This window comes from Habropoda laboriosa, unplaced genomic scaffold (assembly GCF_001263275.1).
Source record: "Habropoda laboriosa isolate 0110345459 unplaced genomic scaffold, ASM126327v1 scaffold462, whole genome shotgun sequence".
NCBI classification, from domain to species: Eukaryota; Metazoa; Arthropoda; class Insecta; order Hymenoptera; family Apidae; genus Habropoda; species Habropoda laboriosa.
In genome coordinates this window covers 286,883-304,980 of record NW_017100566.1, presented here as the reverse complement: position 1 = coordinate 304,980, position 18,098 = coordinate 286,883, and the positions used below count along the sequence as shown (strand labels likewise).

The 18,098-nt window shown below is 39.9% G+C and overlaps 1 protein-coding gene across 3 annotated transcripts in view; it reads left to right on the top strand.

Moving 5' to 3' along the window:
- Positions 1-18,098, top strand: part of LOC108576647 — a 33,107-nt gene that overhangs the window by 13,828 nt on the left and 1,181 nt on the right. Inside the window, exons 2-7 of one of the 3 annotated variants that reach the window (XM_017939685.1) lie at positions 7,222-7,345; positions 9,996-10,001; positions 13,921-14,031; positions 14,128-14,265; positions 14,623-14,720; positions 15,916-16,081. In XM_017939685.1, coding sequence (XP_017795174.1) covers positions 7,222-7,345; positions 9,996-10,001; positions 13,921-14,031; positions 14,128-14,265; positions 14,623-14,720; positions 15,916-16,081 — 643 coding nt within the window. Of the gene's footprint in view, positions 1-7,221; positions 7,346-9,995; positions 10,002-13,920; positions 14,032-14,127; positions 14,266-14,622; positions 14,721-15,674; positions 15,841-15,915; positions 16,082-18,098 lie in introns of all 3 variants that reach the window. The other 2 variants (XM_017939683.1, XM_017939682.1) reach the window with 2 other exon arrangements.

The following is an 18,098-nucleotide window of genomic DNA, read 5'->3' as shown; positions in this document are numbered from 1 at the left end:
ATAGAAATAATTTTCATACGATTCTTAACGATTAAGTAGGTGTGTTTTTACCGCAGTTTTTCAAGTTTTCGAGTTTAATATTTTCAATATAAGTAATGGAAAATTGGAATTGTATTAAAAAATTTTGTAATATTCAATGTGCGTGTATCGCAGCAAATTCCTTATTCTCGAGTGCTGTGTAGAAACATTTACAGTGGATAGTTTAGAAATGAAAGCTTTGAACAATTTAGAACTGAAATCTTTGAAAAATTTAGAACTGAAAGCTTTGTAAACTTTAGAACTGAAAACTTTGAAAATCTTAGAACTGAAAACTTTGAAAAGTTTAGAATTATAAACTTTGAAAAGTTTAGGATTGAAAACTTTGAAAAGTTTAGAATTATAAACTTTGAAAAATTTACAGTGTTAAAAGCATTTTATTTGCACTAATCTACCATTTACACGAAAAAAAGTAAACTTTTGCTCGAAGTAGTCTATATCAAACACTTCATAGAACACATCTCCTCTCGAACTCTTTCATTCACATCAAAAGGCAAAAAGCTCTTCTAGATTTTTTTCGTCGAAAATTGTCTTTGACACAGTAAAGCAACGTTACAGATCCGTGTCGAGAAGTTTTCTGCATAGTAATAGAACTCATTAATGCGACACCGTATAAACGCACAATGCGACACGCTAATAATCCACTCGACAAGCGTTTCGTTCAGGCTAACCTGTATAATTTCAAAATGTTTTCTTTCGTCGATAATTCGAAGGAGAACAAAAGCAAAGGCTGTGGTAGACGATTTTCTCCTGTCACTGTCTACAAGACGTTTTCCGATTTATGTCAAGATTGTATCTGGTCTGATTTTTAACAGAACACCGCCTCAGACCATTACCATCCCACGCATTGACGTGCAAGGGTTACGCGTTACTGCCCACGCCGGCATATTTCGCACTTTATCATTCGCAAGGTTGTCGTAACGTGGCCGAACGCCGCGCATACTTGTTACTTTAGCCGCGACACACCGGTATACGTGGCTCGATTATGCCAACTCGGCTCCGATACCTTGCGTTTTCCGCTTGTTAGAGCCAATGTAACAACATTTCTTACACTTTCCAACGGAGAAAGGACGTTTAACTGATTTCAGATTTGTGGATTTCTCGAGAGCGAATAATTGTATAATGTTGCGGAGACTTTGACAAGCATCTCAGAATTTTTTCAGATTTTTTGAAAGCCTAATACAGTAAAAAGAAATTAGACTTGAGCGCAAACTACAGTTTTCCTATGGACTGTCAAAAAGTGTGTTAACACTGGAACAACCGGAGTCGAATGTGATATTAAACAATTGTATAACGTAGCAGAGACTTTGAAAAGCATCTCAGAATTTTTTCAGATTTTTTGAAAGCCTAATACAGTAAAAAGAAATTAGACTTGAGCGCAAACTACAGTTTTCCTATGGACTGTCAAAAAGTGTGTTAACACTAAAATAAGCGGAGTCAAATGTGATATTAAACAATTGTATAACGTAGCAGAGACTTTGAAAAGCATCTCAGAATTTTTTCAGATTTTTTTGAAAACTTGACACAGTAGGAAAAATTAGACTTGAGCGCAAACTACAGTTTTCCTATGGAGAGCGATAATCGTTGAATTGAAATCTGAAGTTTGGTAGTTCCACTGTTAAAATACAAATTGGTACTGTGAACGGTTAGAAAATCACAGTGTTCCAAAAGCTGATATTCCAACGCCTAATTACCACAAGCAGCAAATTCAGTCTCCACCTAATCAATCAACGTTTACAATTTCCATTGTCACAGTAGACACGCGTGAATGTAAAAGCGGCCGAAACGAAAGAAAAGTAAAACGTCGAGTGTTTAATTAACGCACTTTCATCGCGATATTAAGTTTCACCGCGAAGAAAAAAAAAAGACATTTAATTACCGCGGGATAATAGAAGAGATCCACGTATAGAGACCGAGGAGGTGCTTGGACGGTTCGTGATCGCGACAATTGGCTCGTGGCGAAGCAGAGATATACGGTGTATGCCCTCCTGTGTTCTGACGCCTCGCGCGATTCCCATTCAACGCGTTTTCCTTTCTATGTCAAAGAAATCGCCGAGGCTCAACGATGTTCCCGCGCTCGAGGCGAACAGCAGTGGCGAAACAACGATGTGAAAGCAGATTGGAACGACCTGGACAGGCCTCGATGGGCTCTCCTCTTTCTTTTTCCTTTTTTCCACGCACGTGACAAACGATTAAGGACCGTACGCCCGTTATACGTGCCGTTGATTCACGTGTACCTTGCACGCGCGCCACAACCTACACTTCTCTTTCTCTCTACGGTTGCAACGTGTGTACACGTGCCTCACCTGTTCGTTAATTGTGTAATCTGACGCATTTTCCGGCGTTAAACGTCGTGTTCGATGGAACGAATCTGTTTGAGAAAGAAGATACCGTTTGTTTGGGGAAAAAGTAATCACTCGAGGAACTGACTCGGAGTTTCTTGGTTACTAGAGATAGTGCTATGCTGTTTTCTTAGTGCTATCGTTGCTTTAGCGATATCGTAATCCGTGAACTAATAAACGGACGGTCTTGTGGTGTGTGTGGTAATGTTACAGTCTCGATTTACGATAAACATGAGAAAGTAATTTCACTCGGGGGCTTTACAACTATTAAAAGGCGTAATAACAAGAAAATTAAGAAGCCGCTTTAGCTGTGGGCGCAGAGTCCCGGGCTACCAATCTGAGGTCGTGGGTTCGATTCCCGGTTTTGGTCCATCGAATTTTTCTTCGATTTACTGACTTTATATGTGTAATTTCAACGCATTCTATTCTAGGAGCGATCGAAAAAGAAAGGAATTCGTGTTGATGATTCATCGTTGAATAAAAAAACTAGCTCTTTGTCTTACCATTCGAAATTTCAATACGTATTTATAAAACCTCTCTACTTTTACAATCTCTCAGAATGATCTATAATCGTGTCTATCTGAATAAATAAACTTGTTAAGTCGATAAAATGCGCAAAGAAAAATGAGAAAAGTTAGAAAATCGAGAGGTGGCAATGTCGTTGAACATTCATCACGCCTATTGTGTATTCCCGTGGAAGAGGAATGTTGTAGGAGGGTAGGGTGTTCACCAAGGTTAAGAGGATCTTGCAACGAGCGTGTATTCAGAGGCCGATTATCGCTTTGTAATCGAGCGGCAACGTGGGACGCGGAATTTCTCAAGTTCCCCAGTTGAATCGCGCGAGTCAGAGAGTTTCTTTGGAAACGATTATAGGGAGGCCCCGATATACAACTTCGATCGGTGTGCTTTAGCGTAATCGCGCCGAAACACGAACGGGGAGAACGCTATTTTCAGAGGAAACCAGTTTCTGAATTACGCTCGCAAGGAAGTACGTGCGAGAGTTAAGGCGCTAAACAGGGGGGGAAGTAGGAAAAACACAGTTCCTTCCTGCGTTTTACAGTTACCGGAGAAAAAGTTGGATGGCGCTTGACCACACCGCCATGTTTCTTGATACCAAAATTGCAGACCCAGGATGAAGAAATTACGGTAGCAAAAAGGGTACAAGTCTATGTTGTCTAGATCACTCTCCACAGATCTTATCTGAGTTTAAAAGCCTTGTCAGTTGGATGAATGTGGACCGTTAGTTGTAAATGACGCTAATTATTAGCCGCCATTACGATTGTTATAGAGGTAATCTTCTCTTACAAGAGGAAACACTGTGTACATACCGTGTTAAAGGAAACTTGGTAAAAAACTTAAAACTTTGTAAAGTAATCTGGTAAAGAAAAACCTTCAACAACCCTTGGACACTTATTTCAAAAATCCTCGATGATCTCACAAATTACTGAAATTAAATGCAAAAGGACACGATTAAAAAAATTCTATTCAAGAATGTATCAGTGAACAATTCTGACAGAAAACTATCAGAAATCTGGTAAAAAAGATCCTGCAAAATATCTTGGATATTTATATCAAAAATTCTTGAGGACCTCAAAAATTGATCAAATTAAATGCAAAATAACAGGAATAAAAATTCTATTGAAGAATGTATCTGTGTATTCCATCAAACATGAGAGAAGAATCTTGATATCTACGAGACGATGTAAACACTGTGTTGGAAGTTTGTTGGAAGAAGAAAGGTATCGATATAGACACGTATGTAACTATCATTATAAAACGTACAGGAGTTCCTCGAGAGCTTCGCGAAAACGCTCTTCTTAGCGATTCATACCAGCTGGAAGATTTCCCGTGCGACCCCTCGTGGCTTATTACACTTTCTACGAGATGCTGTATCAGAAAATCGCCGCTGTACTTTCTACAAAATGGGTCCCGCTAGAAGTGTCCTGGAAATTACCGTGACGTGGCCTCTCTCGATCTCCTTACGGGGAATTCGCGAGCGTGGAGGGTGATGTAAGTGGTTTTCTGGTCGAGGACGCGGTGATGCACCGGCATAATTCACCGTGTATAGATATAGAACAGATTTAAGGCGATTTGGTCATATACAATTTAAATTCATAGATGGTAACGCAGTGTTACGTGTTGATTTTTATGCAACAACTTGTAGGCATGATATCGTTATTCACATTTTTACTGCACTACGCTGCTAAATGTTTATATAAGCCAAGTAGAGATAAGATATACTTCCGTAAATGAAGAGAAACACCGATGATACAATATGACGTGGTTATCATCGTTGCGACTACTTTAAAGGAGATCATTTTAATTTAGAACCAATTTCAGAGATCCAAAAAAATTACTTAATTCGAAAGTAATACAGAACACATTCGATGGAAAAAAAATCTTCAGTATTGCGAAAAGAGAACTAAATTCGGGGAATAAGAAGAAACTAAAGTTGGACTGAATTCAAGAATTCTACGAGAGCATATCAACATAGATTAAAAAAGACACAAGAAAAAAAAAACTCGAGCACTCAAAAAATCATTCGTCTCAATTCATATTCATGGAACAAAAAAAAAAGTTGCTCAATTTGAAAATAATACGGAACATCAGAGACAGGTTGAAAAAAAAGTCTAAAAACGGAATTTACGTTACATAATTAAAGTTTGTCAAAACCGGTAAACGACCTAAGACCTTTAAACGGTAGTGCATATAAACGCGTGTGTTACATTTTACGGAATGTCCGTAGTGGAGGGTAAAAAGAGGTCTTTAAAAAATGTAGCACACTCGTGTGGCAGCGTGGGTATATATACTAGTTATTCACGGTAGATTTAAGCAACATCGTTGTCCTGGTTCCGCCACATCAGAAATTCAGCAAATAACCGTGTATCCAGGAATAATTAGCACGTTACCCAAAAATATTCGTTACAAAGTAACAAGAAAAAGTACGAAACTCTCTCCTAAATATTACCTTAACCTTTCCATTTAAAAATTATTCAACAACCATAAAAAAGAATACAATTTTTTACTTCACAAATAATTCCTATTTACAATCGTATGGAAAAAAAAAACGACAGAAAGGCAAAGGGAAAGGACGGTAAGAAAGGAAAACTAGAAACTCGTTTCCATGCCGAGGAGAGACCGTAAAAGGATTCTCTCATACACTTGGCCGACGATGCAGAAGAACGGCTCTGCCGTCCCGGCTGTCATAAGATCTAAAATTACATTTAATTTAGAGGGCGGTATGCGTGGCGCATCCTCGATCGCAAGAAAGTCCGGAACTCGAGCCGACACGGCTGAGTAAACGCGCTCTCTAAGCCTCCTTCTTCTAGGATCACGCGCGGCCGTTCTTCGTTTCTTCAGGAAGTGTGGCCCCCCCGACCGAGCGAACGGATAACGTTGTTCGCGTTGTTCAAACGCTGAAAATTCGTATCGTCCACGATTTCCTTTCCTTCCGCAATTTCCTCCTTTTAAACCTACGGTTCAACCTCGCCTGGTACACGTAACTTCCGACGAAAAATTTTCGACGAGATAATCGCTACGTGATTCTCCGAAGCAACGAGTGCTACGTACGGTGTCTCCCACTAATATTCGGACAATCTTTAAAACGGTATAACTTTTTTTTAATTGGACCTACCGACTTGAGTTTTTTTTGAAAAGTTAGAAGGATCGGTATACTATAATATATGACGAGTGCAAAAGATTTGGAAAAAATTGCAATTTGTGGGAATCATGATGAAAATTGTAAGGGTCATTGTTTATAACTTTTTTATCTGAGCTTGTAATGAAAATTTAAAACATACGTTTTGTGGATTTATGTCAATTATACATATCCTGAAAATTTCATCGAAATCGGTCAACGTTGCTGTGAGCTACGAACGATTAAAGATTGGGAAAATCGCACTATTTCACGACTTTCGGCCTCGAGCTGTAATAGGTCATGTATGCCTGTCGCTTGTTTCTCCATCAAGCGATTTCGATGAAATTTTCAGCACGTGTAGAATTGACATAGATCTACAAAACGTATATTTTAAATTTTCATTACAAGCTCAGGTAAAGAAGTTATACTGTTTTAAAGAGTATCCGAATATTAGTGGGAGACTGTATGTGGGTCTCTCTCGGTTTTCCTTAGAGTTTCGAATCTTATCGCAGACGTGTCCACAATTCGTAATCTTGTATATATGGATGAAATTAAAAGCCGAGGAAATGAAAGTACGTATGTACAGCTTGGATCATTCCGTAAATCAACTCGATCGTATTCTGAAGTAATCGACGAATCTATTTCTTAAAATCGTGTACTAACTTGATAATCCTCGCAATTATCAATTCTTGCCAAACTAGAGACTCGTGAATAGGTCGATTAGATCGTCCATGGAATCGTCTGAAGTTGGGAAACGTTGGTGTTTGCACGAAGTCGTGAAACTGTTGTATGAATAATTTCTTGTAATTTATGCCGACTTTTTCCAACCGTGCATTGAAAAACATTTGGCTACAGTACTCTGAAAGGCTGATTCCTTGAAGAAATTCTCCATGGTGGAATCGCGATTCTTGCTTTCTTACTTTCTAACGGCCGTAATATTTCCATAAAATTGAGCTGATCTGCATTCGTGAAAAGGAAGGATCGTTTAACATTTTCACTGGAACAATGTGTTCCTTGTTTTCATTATTATCGTTTTCATCGGTTATCATCGTTTCAAGATCATTTTTGCCGTTTTACGATTCGATTGTATTCAGCGTGATTAATTAATAGAATCGCAAGCAAGCACAGGCAACAGGTAGGCAAGCACAAAAGGAAAGGGATCGTTGTGGATAGCGTGAATCATTCGGACAAATTGTTTTGTTGCAGCAATATGCAGCCAAGCATGCCGAGCAGAGCCACTTGGTGGAGCAAATGAATACGAAATACTATTACTACACGAGGACGCAGGGTCTCTTCAGGATATGCTATCCCAAAGAAAGACCACCGACTGGTAAGCATGAAAATTCAGTTCATTTTTCATATAGAATTTTTAGTAATTAAAACAGAAATGACTATTTTCGCCTTTCGTTTCAAGTTTAATTTTTTTTTATCAATTAGACACTGTTTAACGCGCAATGATTGATAAAGAGATTACTATCAACGATCTACCATAAGGGAATTCTCAGACTACCGCGAAATATTTACAGAAATTCGCTTGTTTGTTCACTCTGAAGTACGAAATTTTCACTTTGATTTGTGGAATTTGGTGTCCTTCTTTCCACGTTTGTCTCCGCCTCGAAGAGTGAAATAAATCTAAATTTTCGCGTTAGCGTCTATCGCCACTAACATTTCACACTGATCTATAGGATCCAGTGTCTTTCTTTTCCACGTTTGTCACCGCATGGAAAGCGAAATAAATCTAAATTTTCGCGTTAGTGTCTATCGCCACGAAAATTTCACACTGATCTATAGGATTCAGTGTCTTTCTCTTCTACGCTTTTCTCCGCCTTGAAGAGTGAAAGAAATTTAAATTTCCGCGTTGGTGTATATCTTAGGGATCTACGAGATCCACTGTCCTTTCTTTTCCACGTTTGTCTCCGCCTCGAAGAGCGAAAGAAATCTAAATTTTCGCATTGGTGTCTATCTATGGGATCCATAGGATCCTGTGTCTTTCGTTTCCAAGTTTCTCGCTATTTTTCCATCACAAATTTAGAGTCGCAGCAAAGAAAACGCTTCGAAGACCGAAATAAATCCGCCCAGAAAAAAAATCCCAAAATTTCACACTCTTAACAGAAATTGTTCACGTCGATAAGAGCACACACAGTATATCGCACTGCCGCGAATATTTCGCGTTGGTCTGTGGATTTCCTCAATTCCTTCCACAATCACAGCGCCATATCTCGCGAATACGTTCCGAATGGGATTGTTCTTCGGCGAACAAAGAGGTGTTTTTCGGGGAAACAGCCGTGACAAGATCTGGAAAGTGTCTTATTATGGATTTCTCACGAGTTTCCTGGTTCCTAAGAGCCTACGCCGGCCTTTACGCGACTTTCTACGTTACGATACCCGTAATGTCGCAGGTTATCCGATCCCACGTAATAGGTTAAGAGTTTATAATCGGTGGTTCGTCGGTTGCACGCAGTTGGTGGAGAAAGGAGACGAGAAATTGACGACGTCGTACGTGATGGTCCAGAGGAGACGGTCTGTCTTTTACAGTTTCGACGAGTTTGCTTAGTTAATATTGACTCGAATGACTGTCTCTCCCGCGCCACGTGGAGAACGTTTGTTCCAATGGAAAACGTGATCCATGCTGGCATAGTTTTGACACTGCACAGAGAATGTTTATAGATGTGTAAAACCTGGTTAGCGTGTCAATTATTTAACGTACACACAATGAATAAAAATTGATATTTAAGGGGTGCCGGTTGGTAAGATGTGTGTGTATGTGTGTTCACGTTAGTTCAAACAGTGTGAAATTGTTGAACGCGTGAAATTGTTGAACGCGTGAAATGACACGGAGGAAATAAAATTTCGCACGGTGGAACAGTCTCGTAGAGCGGATTGGCAACCACGAACGCGTTCAACTGTGATGAAAATCTGTCGTAAGGGATAGCAGTGAATGATAGCCGGTGAATCGCAACGCCTTTTCTTCCGTTCAACTTTCTACGGTAATGATGCATGGTCGCCGTCCACTCTACCTGCTTTCAGCGATCCTTAACAAAGTAACAAAAACCAACCAAAATGGAAATTTACTTCCTCGAATTTACAGGGTGGTCCGCCTAGCATGATCAAAATTTTACTTGTCATACAGGACACGATCTCGAAGGATCTTCAAGGCGATGACCTCAGACTTTTTTCTGTGGCTCTTTTTTAAAGAAGTTTTCAAGTCTACCTTCGGTCTTTTTTTATGTATAATTTTGTAGACTTTTTTGGGTGTGAGTTTTAGAAGGGTATCGAGGGCATATAATATTTTTCGAAACATGCAAAAATATTTGGAAAAACTTGGCAAGATTAGTATAAAATTTACTATAATTGTCTTGGAGGACTCTTTGAAACATATTTTGCGACACAAAAAAATTTTGATGGATCTACTAACAAAGCGAACACTAGACTGCGAATTTTTATGCATTCATAGGAAATTTAAAGGTGCAAGATTAGTATAAAATTTACTATAATTGTCTTGGAGGACTCTTTGAAACATATTTTGCGACACAACAAAATTTTTATGGATCTACTAACAAGGCGAACACTATACTGCGAATTTTTATGCATTCATAGGAAATTTAAAGGTACAAAATTGCACAGAATGCATTTACAGGAAATTTAAAGGTAAAAAGTTGCACAGAATGCACGTAACATGAAAGAAATATTCAAAATATCCAAATTATAGTGCTTCTTCTAACACCTGGTAGCTAAAATAATTTTCTACCCTAAGTCTCCTTTTCACTACATTCTCAAAAATACAAATTTGCATAAAAATCGTCTACTGATCACGTTATTTGGCCCACCCTGTATATTCACCCTTAAAAATTCCTCTTTTCAAAAACCAAACTACATGGACCACACAACACTTCCTTCAATTTACCTAATCAAACGCTAGAAACTCCTTTTTCCGAGGTAAAAAAAACTTCTCAGGTGTAGTTTTCCATCTGTTTAACGAGGAGCCGGTGCACAATGGTCGATCGACGAATGGAAAGTTCGTTTGCATGATAAAAGAAGCCAGGTTCGTGAAAGGGAGCCAAGTGCATAGCAGCTTCCCAACAAAGAACAGCATTTCCCAGTCTTCGCCTGTGTATACGATTAGCTGTTATCGTTTTCTCATCGCGAACACGCCACGTTAAGGGACCCGATCGTTGTTTCGCCATGCGTGTAGCGTTGCAACAGGGTCGATAAAACGTCGCGACGATTACAGAAAAATTCATCACGGTGTAAAAGCCACGGGGACAATGACGACGGCGTTATGCGGGCCACGTAACATATATGACTGAATCAACGTGATGCACCTGCCCGTCTGTCATCGACTAGCGCTTCTCTATTCATAGATGTGTATTCATATCTACCATAAACAAAGATAATGTGCTTAAATTATACGCGATACAGACGCTTATTTCGGTCGAGGAATTCGTTTTTTGCCACCTAGATCCTTAGATGGATCGTTAGGAACATTACGAATAGATCTATTTGCATTTTGAATGCGCTCCTTTTTCGCGGGAAATTTGAATTTATAAGGGAGAACGCTGAAACAGAGTTTAAAAGGTAACAATGTTTTGCCTGAATTGTTATAAATCTTAATCTTAAAAATGAATTGTTAAAGATCTTAATGTTAATGTTAGAAATAAATGGTTAATAATCTTTGTGGATTTTAATAAAAGTTAAAGTTAGTTTTAAAAAAATTTAATAAAAGATATGTTTAAATTGTAAAAGAAGTAGACACAGTTTTCTCGAGGAAAATTCGTTGGAATTTTCCAAGCAAGAAAAGTAGCACGGAATTATAAGCGGCTACTGTTCACCCGTTTCGCCTATCAACGCTCGCGCGCGAGCGCGTTACGCTCACTCATTCCGGTGGCTGGCTGAAACTTGAATATTCTATGGGCTCATTATACGAAAAGGTTCGCATTTTCTCACGAAGAGAGACGCGGCCATTTTCTATACTGGGCGATTCCAGTTTGTCCGGAAGTCTCGAGTTTCACGAAGAGAAGAACCTGTATCCTTCGAAGGAAGAGCACCTTCTATCGCGACGAATCAAAGGACAATGAATGTGGCAGACCTCCTCCCCTGCCTAGTTCATTCTACGGCTATTTTTTCTCTCTTTTTTTTTTTTCATTCTTCTTTCGTTATATAGTAGCGTTGGTATATCGTTCGTTCGTAGTGCGATATCGGGTTCTATTATGAACCGTGAAACGAAGGAAACGGAATAGAAAGTATACACTGAGAAATTCTCCGGGAACGGGAACAACGGTTGATGTACAAGTTCCCTTAGTTTGAGCGGAAAACAATCGAAACGATCGATACATCACGTGTTACCGTCTTGTACCGTTCTTCGACCGCCAGTTCCTTATCGGTTTCAACGTTCCGTTTGCTTCCGGCGTTCCACTTCCGGCTTCGTATTTGATTCACTTTGAATACGTGATCGTACGTGAACACCCCGACGAAGAAAATCGACAAGTAGATACGACGGACGTGTGTTCGAAAACATTTTCTAGGTGTGACATAATTTAACACTAAATTAACACATCATCCGTGCTGGAATGACTAAAATTGGTGGGTCACGTTGTTAAAGAAAAGCATCCATGATGGGTCACCCTGTCTATTCAATCTTTTGTCATCCATGTTGAAATGACCCACGGTGAGTCACGTGGGTAAATAAAACCATTGATCGATGACCCACGATGAGTCACCTGTCTATTCAATCTTTTGTCATCCATGTTGAAATGACCCATGGTGGGTCACGTCGGTGAATAAGAGCATTGATCAATGACCCACGTGGGTCACTCTGACCAATCTTCTTTGCCATCATGCTAGAGTGACCCATCATGTCTGCAAACACGAGCATCACTCGATGACCCACGGTGGGTCACACCGTCCTAAACGCGTTAAAATATAAATCTAAGGTTAATACCTTATTGTGTACCTAGCGACAAAATATTCATCGATATTTCCACCATCACGCAGAAATCTTCCTACAAAATGGAGGTCAGGTGTATGCGCGCGCGCGCGACCACCATGGATGCACAGGTGAAAAATTTGAGGAAACCAGTCATCGACCGGTTTCCTCCCAGACTTTTCTTTTATTCGAATTTTTTCCACGTATCCTGTCGCGGTGATAAAAACGATGGGGGGAGAGATTAGGTTCGTTTTCCTGAATGGCGAGGTGCCGTCTTAACGCGTGTAACACGTATACAGTTAGCCACGAGTCAACGATCTTGGCATGGCGCCTCGTTTAGGCGAAACTAGATTCGAAGAAGGTCGAGGAAACGGCCTCCACTGGCTGAATTTCAAATATATCAAACGGTACGCGCTGATTTGCACGCGGCATCCCTCACACGCCTCACCTGGGGACGTTGAAAGCTTAATTAGACACGCGAACTACGCTGCTGCGTTTTTGCCTACTTACACAATCTCGAGTATTCTCGTTTCCTTTTTTTTTTTTTGCGTTCCTATTCCACGAATAATTAAAAGAGAAAGAACAGAAAGATCTTGAGACACGATCGGTTAAACTGTCGACGTAACACGTCTCTCTCTCGATGCAACAGTAAAAAGGAAAGGAGCAATAAAATTAACGAGGAGGCAAAGGATCTCGAAAGTGTTTTCCACACGAATGGTACCCGAAGTGAATCGAGAAGAGATCGTGTCGGGAAAAGGTCGACGATTCGCAATTAAAAACAATCGCACTTTTGTTCGGCTGGCCAATTCCTAGAAAACTGTAAGAGAACCGTGAAAGCATCGCGACGTCGTCGCGACTTTTTCTCCATTTCACCCGCGTGAAATGCCTTTCGAAAGTAGTATTTCGTAGATTCGGAATGACCAAGGAGTACCGTTGTCCACGAAAGACTAGTGGTGTACAACGAGCACGCCAGCCAGCTCGTACGAAGTATACATACACACACACACGGTGTCTACTTTGCAGCCGGTGATAGCGCATTGCATTCTGGGTCACGTGCTTTTCGATACGCGTGTGCACGATACACCCAGGGCTGTATTGGAAAAAAGAACCGACACCTTTTAGCCGAGGAATTCAATTCCACTCGATGGAATTATCGTGACGGCTGATTCGAGCCGCCTATCGGATTACAATGTTGCTCTGACCGTATAAAAATCACTTCGTTTCATGCAGTAATAACTTTTACCCGCGGTTTAGTCTTGACGCTGCCTATATTCCTTGTCCTTAGTAATGAGGAACTTTTCGAGCCGCCGAAATTCTTTGTGGAACACACTTCAGTGAGATGGATTAGAAAATTTTTTCGTTTAGCAAAATATGTGAATCTGTGGAGGCGCCATATGGTATCTGTGTAAGTAAACATAGTGTCAACAGTAACAGCTCCTAAATTTTCAGAAAATAAAATTTAAAAAGAAGTTTTATTATCTATGTTGAAAATGAAAAGTTCTATTTTATCAATTGAGAATTTTTTAATTGATTTTTATGAATTAAGAATTTTTTAATTGACGATGTAGGTTTCTTAAGGTTGCAGTTAATTGGCTTTTCAATTTTGGCTCGTTGCGAAGAAAAGGTTGCACATCGGTGCTCTAGAACTTTGCATCATTTCCCTATTCGATCTTCTGTTGGAAAGTGGTCTGGTAAAATGTTGAACGTAACACGACTATTTCGTATGCAATTCGAAGAGTGGAAGAATTCAGAGCCTCTCCGTGTTGTAACCAGCCATTAGACACGTGCGTAATTAGAACGTCTCCGAGGCAAATTTCCATGACTGTCCAATTAATCGTCGACAACCGTGAAACTTCCTTAAACAGACTTCATCGATTTTCGCAATTCGCGAGGTTTTGCGCAATTTCGGTTGTAGAGAGGAGAGTGTCAGTTCGAAGTATAGAATTAATGCGAGTTCCCCTTTCGTCTGCTAATTGTTACAGTTCAAACGTACCTAAGTCCTGTGGAGACGCACTGCATGAACATCAATTACTTCATTCCCGACGAGGAGAATCTTACGAGGGGCTTCTCCGACGATGCAATGACTCGACTTCGTACGTAGAAATGAATGGAAATATAATTGACTCGATTTCATCGGGATTATACATACTGGTTACTTTCATACACTGCTTGGTTTATTGTTTTTTCAGACATGGGCAGATCTGTGATAGCTCTGTTTATAGTGGGATTCGTTGCGATCTTTACGGCATTCTGGACGGGAGTGGTGGGCTGCTGGAAGAGGTCACCAGGAAATATCACAGCCACCGCAATCTTGATGTTGCTAGCATGTTAGTGGTTTCATAAATTCAATGCATACTCTAGCCTGTTTCATTGCAAAACTATTTGGATATTATCACATTTCTGACTCACTAGAGTATCGAGAAGTATTGAGGTTTCTATTGAAAAAAAGATAAGTTATGAAAAAGATTTAGTTTCAAATTTTCCACTCATTAAAGTATCAAAAATACTGTTTTCCATTGAGAAAAAATAAATCTTGAAAAAGATTTGGATATCTTCACATTGTTCACTCATTAAAATATCAAAAACTATTGAATTTTCCATTGAGAAAAAATAATTCTTGGGAAAGATTAAAAGAGAGTATTTCTTATACCAAATTTACAAAGGAAAATTTTCTGACAACGTAGGCTTGTTAAGCGCTAGCGCCATGGGTCTCTGGCACGGGGTGGAATATTACGAGAAAGAGAAAATAGTCGGAGAAGAATACTACCAACAATGGAGCAACGTAAGTCACCGTTTTTTACCACCATAAATAACACTTTTTTATATATAATCCGACACCGGTTCCTACGACAAACACATGTAAACCAGCCTAAGAATGTTATTGACATTTTCACTCAGCACCGGTTATCGCTTTTCAAGCAATCACCTGTGAAAATTGGTTACATCATTTGTCTATGAATTTCCGCTGTCGGTATCATGTCCATTAATGTGTGCATCAAGATGCGATAAACACTCGCAACCGCAACGGACTTGTGCAACTTAGAAAGTAGCTTGTTGCTTTCAATACGCTACGAAAATATTTCTATCTGCTTATCGGGAAGATCTGAACCATCTTGATGTAACATAATCAAATACAATCTCTCAGATTCATACATTCTCTCGTTTTCAGAGATATACTTCATTCAAGTGAGGTGAACCAATACAAAATGCTAGTCCAATCAATCCAATATTACACATTGGTTCATCTCACTCAATATTAACCCTTTGCACTCTGAGCATCTTTTTATACAATCAACCAGCAACTCTAGCACACTTTTGCAGTGAAACTGGTGTAAACCGAAGTGCAAAAATTAATGTCAATTTTACATTTTAACAAAGTTAGAAATAACAAAGGAGAGACAGAAGGATGACAAATTTCCAGATGCTACATTTTTTGGGATATTTAGATGAAATTTTCATCCTACCTAAAAATGATCCATATCTAACCATATTATTAATTGGAAAGATTCTTTCCAGAATGGGATTAGAAGGGTTAAAATTCTCCATAGCACGGTACCTGTAGAATCAATCTCTGTTGTGTCGTGCAAAGGGTTAACAACTTTCTCGCAGCAACTTTTTCAAAGGATATCCAGAAAGGATCCGGAGAGATGAGAGCTGAGGAGGAGGCAGACAAGGCTGGAGAGGAACGATCCCAAACGGAGAACTGAAAAATGTACAAAGAGTACTTTGCCCGCAGGTTTTAAGGGACAACGCGGTGCAGTGGTACGGCTGGTCATTTTACCTTGCCTGGCTGGGGGTGGCCACGTGTTTAGGCACGATGACGCTATTCCTGATCGCGGCGTCCTGCCTACGGCGGGAACACGCTCGCGAGCAGGCGCAGAACGTTCAATACATCATGCCAGGTGACACGAAAACGCTGAAACGGCTGGACTAACATCCCCCGTGTCTTTTTTTTTTTTCTTGGACGCGGATTCTAGGTCCTGAAGGACAACTCACTAATCTCGTACGACTGGTCGTACGTGGTCGCTTGGGTCGGCGTCGGTTGGTCGTTGGTCAGCGCGATCTTGTTTAGCGCCGCGGCGATTTGCTTGAGGGGCGAGAGAATGCGCGAGGAGGCGATGAACATGCAGTACCTCATGCCTGGTACATATTTAACACCTTTTGCTTTTGCCATGAACACGAAGCGCTCGCGTGGACTCTGGATAGTAGGTAGCCGCCTTAAGGTCGAGGAACTCCCCGGCTGCTTCGCGCGGACGTGACGATCCAACTGGAAAACTATTTTTGCATTAAAACACAACGTAGGGTGTAGAGAATTTCACGGTGAAACTTCACTCACTCGGCGAACCAGTCGAATCAGTCTGTGCTTCGTGTAAAATTTATTCGAATATATGAAGATGCAATTTTAGCTTTTATGTTTTTCTTATATAAATAATTCGCGCGTTGTTGAAAAATTAGATCACCAGATTGAGCATAAGAAGATTGAAGCGCGAAGTGCGAGTATCGTGATGTACGATTTACTTACGCTGACTTGCAGGTTTCGCGTGGGGAACAAGAAACGTGCGACACTATTTTTTTTTTGTTTTATTTTTTTTCGGCAAATTGAAAGCAATTTCGCAACGTCGATGACAGATGTTTCCTCCGTTGAAACATTTGAGACTGCGCAAGAAAGGAGTCTGCGCGTGCATCGTGTTCCACTAACTTTGATTCATGATTACTGGGTTGACCCCGAAAATGACGTTCCTTGATCGTTCTACTAACTCGATTCAGAAGAATACTAGAAGCTCGAAGAAAAAAGAAAAAATGGTCGATATAGAAGCAATATGCGAAGAATTACGTAAAGTAGAAATCGTCGGACCGTGACGTAATTATAACAACGCGTGTATACGCGAGAACAAAATAGCGAATACGCAGTGTTAGGTTAGGATTAATTAACGCGTTACCAGACGTGTGTGATATAAAAAATACGAGGTTTCTTTGTATTTTTATACGAAAGCATTATACGTATACAATTTGTTGAAATATTTATCTTGATGCCAGTTGGTAACAACATTTACGGCTGTCGTCACCGATAAATATTATATTGGTAGGACTGCTAACATTAATAAAGACATCAGAGAGCATAACGAAGTTAACTGGAATGAAACGTGAAAATGTGGTTAGAAAAACTTGAAACGCGTTGAAACTGTCTATCGAAATTTTCAATTGCTTCTATGTCGACAATTTCAATCTTGCGTTCTCGACAGTAAGATTCTTGACTTGGTATTACCCTACATAGTAGAATGCTCTAAGGAGATAAAAACGAATGAAATGAATGATCGTTGCAAGTATCAAAGCATCGAGTAATTATAGATTTAACAAATGTGTCCCGAACTAATCGATAATCGTACGAGACGAAAGTACTGACAGAGAATGAAACAAATTATTGCTCGCTTGTTTAACATTTTAATCAAAGAAAGTATCCCTGTATGAAAATAATATTGTTGTACATAAAATGCTGATCTTAGGTAGAGTTATGCTCGTTAGTTAAAAAAAAAAAAGAAAAGAAAGAAAGAACGATAACAATCGATCGTCAAACACCACCAGCGTGGGAAAAAGAATGCTCGATATTCGTGCTCGTGAAACTCTTACTCGTTCGACTCACGCTCTGTTTCCATCGTGGATTAAAGTAATTTTGTCACGCTCTGATCCTGGGGGAAACTTTCTAGATGAAACGGTCCCCGTCGATCATCGATTTAAACGATACTCTGTGTTTCATTCTTCGAACAGTTTCAAATTTTCTTTTCACTATAAGTTACAGAATATCACTGACCAATCATCTCATAAACATCACTCATAACCTAGGCACCGAAAAACCATTTCCATTAAATCGATTGCTGATCGATGTTCTAGTGGTAAAGAGGATTTTCGCGTTAACCTCGTAATTTGCTTGATAAAAATACTAAAAACCGGAAACACGTAGAGTTACGAGGTATCCACAGGTGCGTTTTAAGTAGCCCCATGGAAAGCGACACACTTGCCTAATTTTACGCTCGATCCTACGACGCCTGTTGCTGCGCAAGGATTTCTGCGTTTGCGTATTCGGCACTGCGCACATTGGCGTAGGACGTGAAAATTCGATTACGTCCATCCTCGCGAAAACGCAATGTAAAACGATTCTATT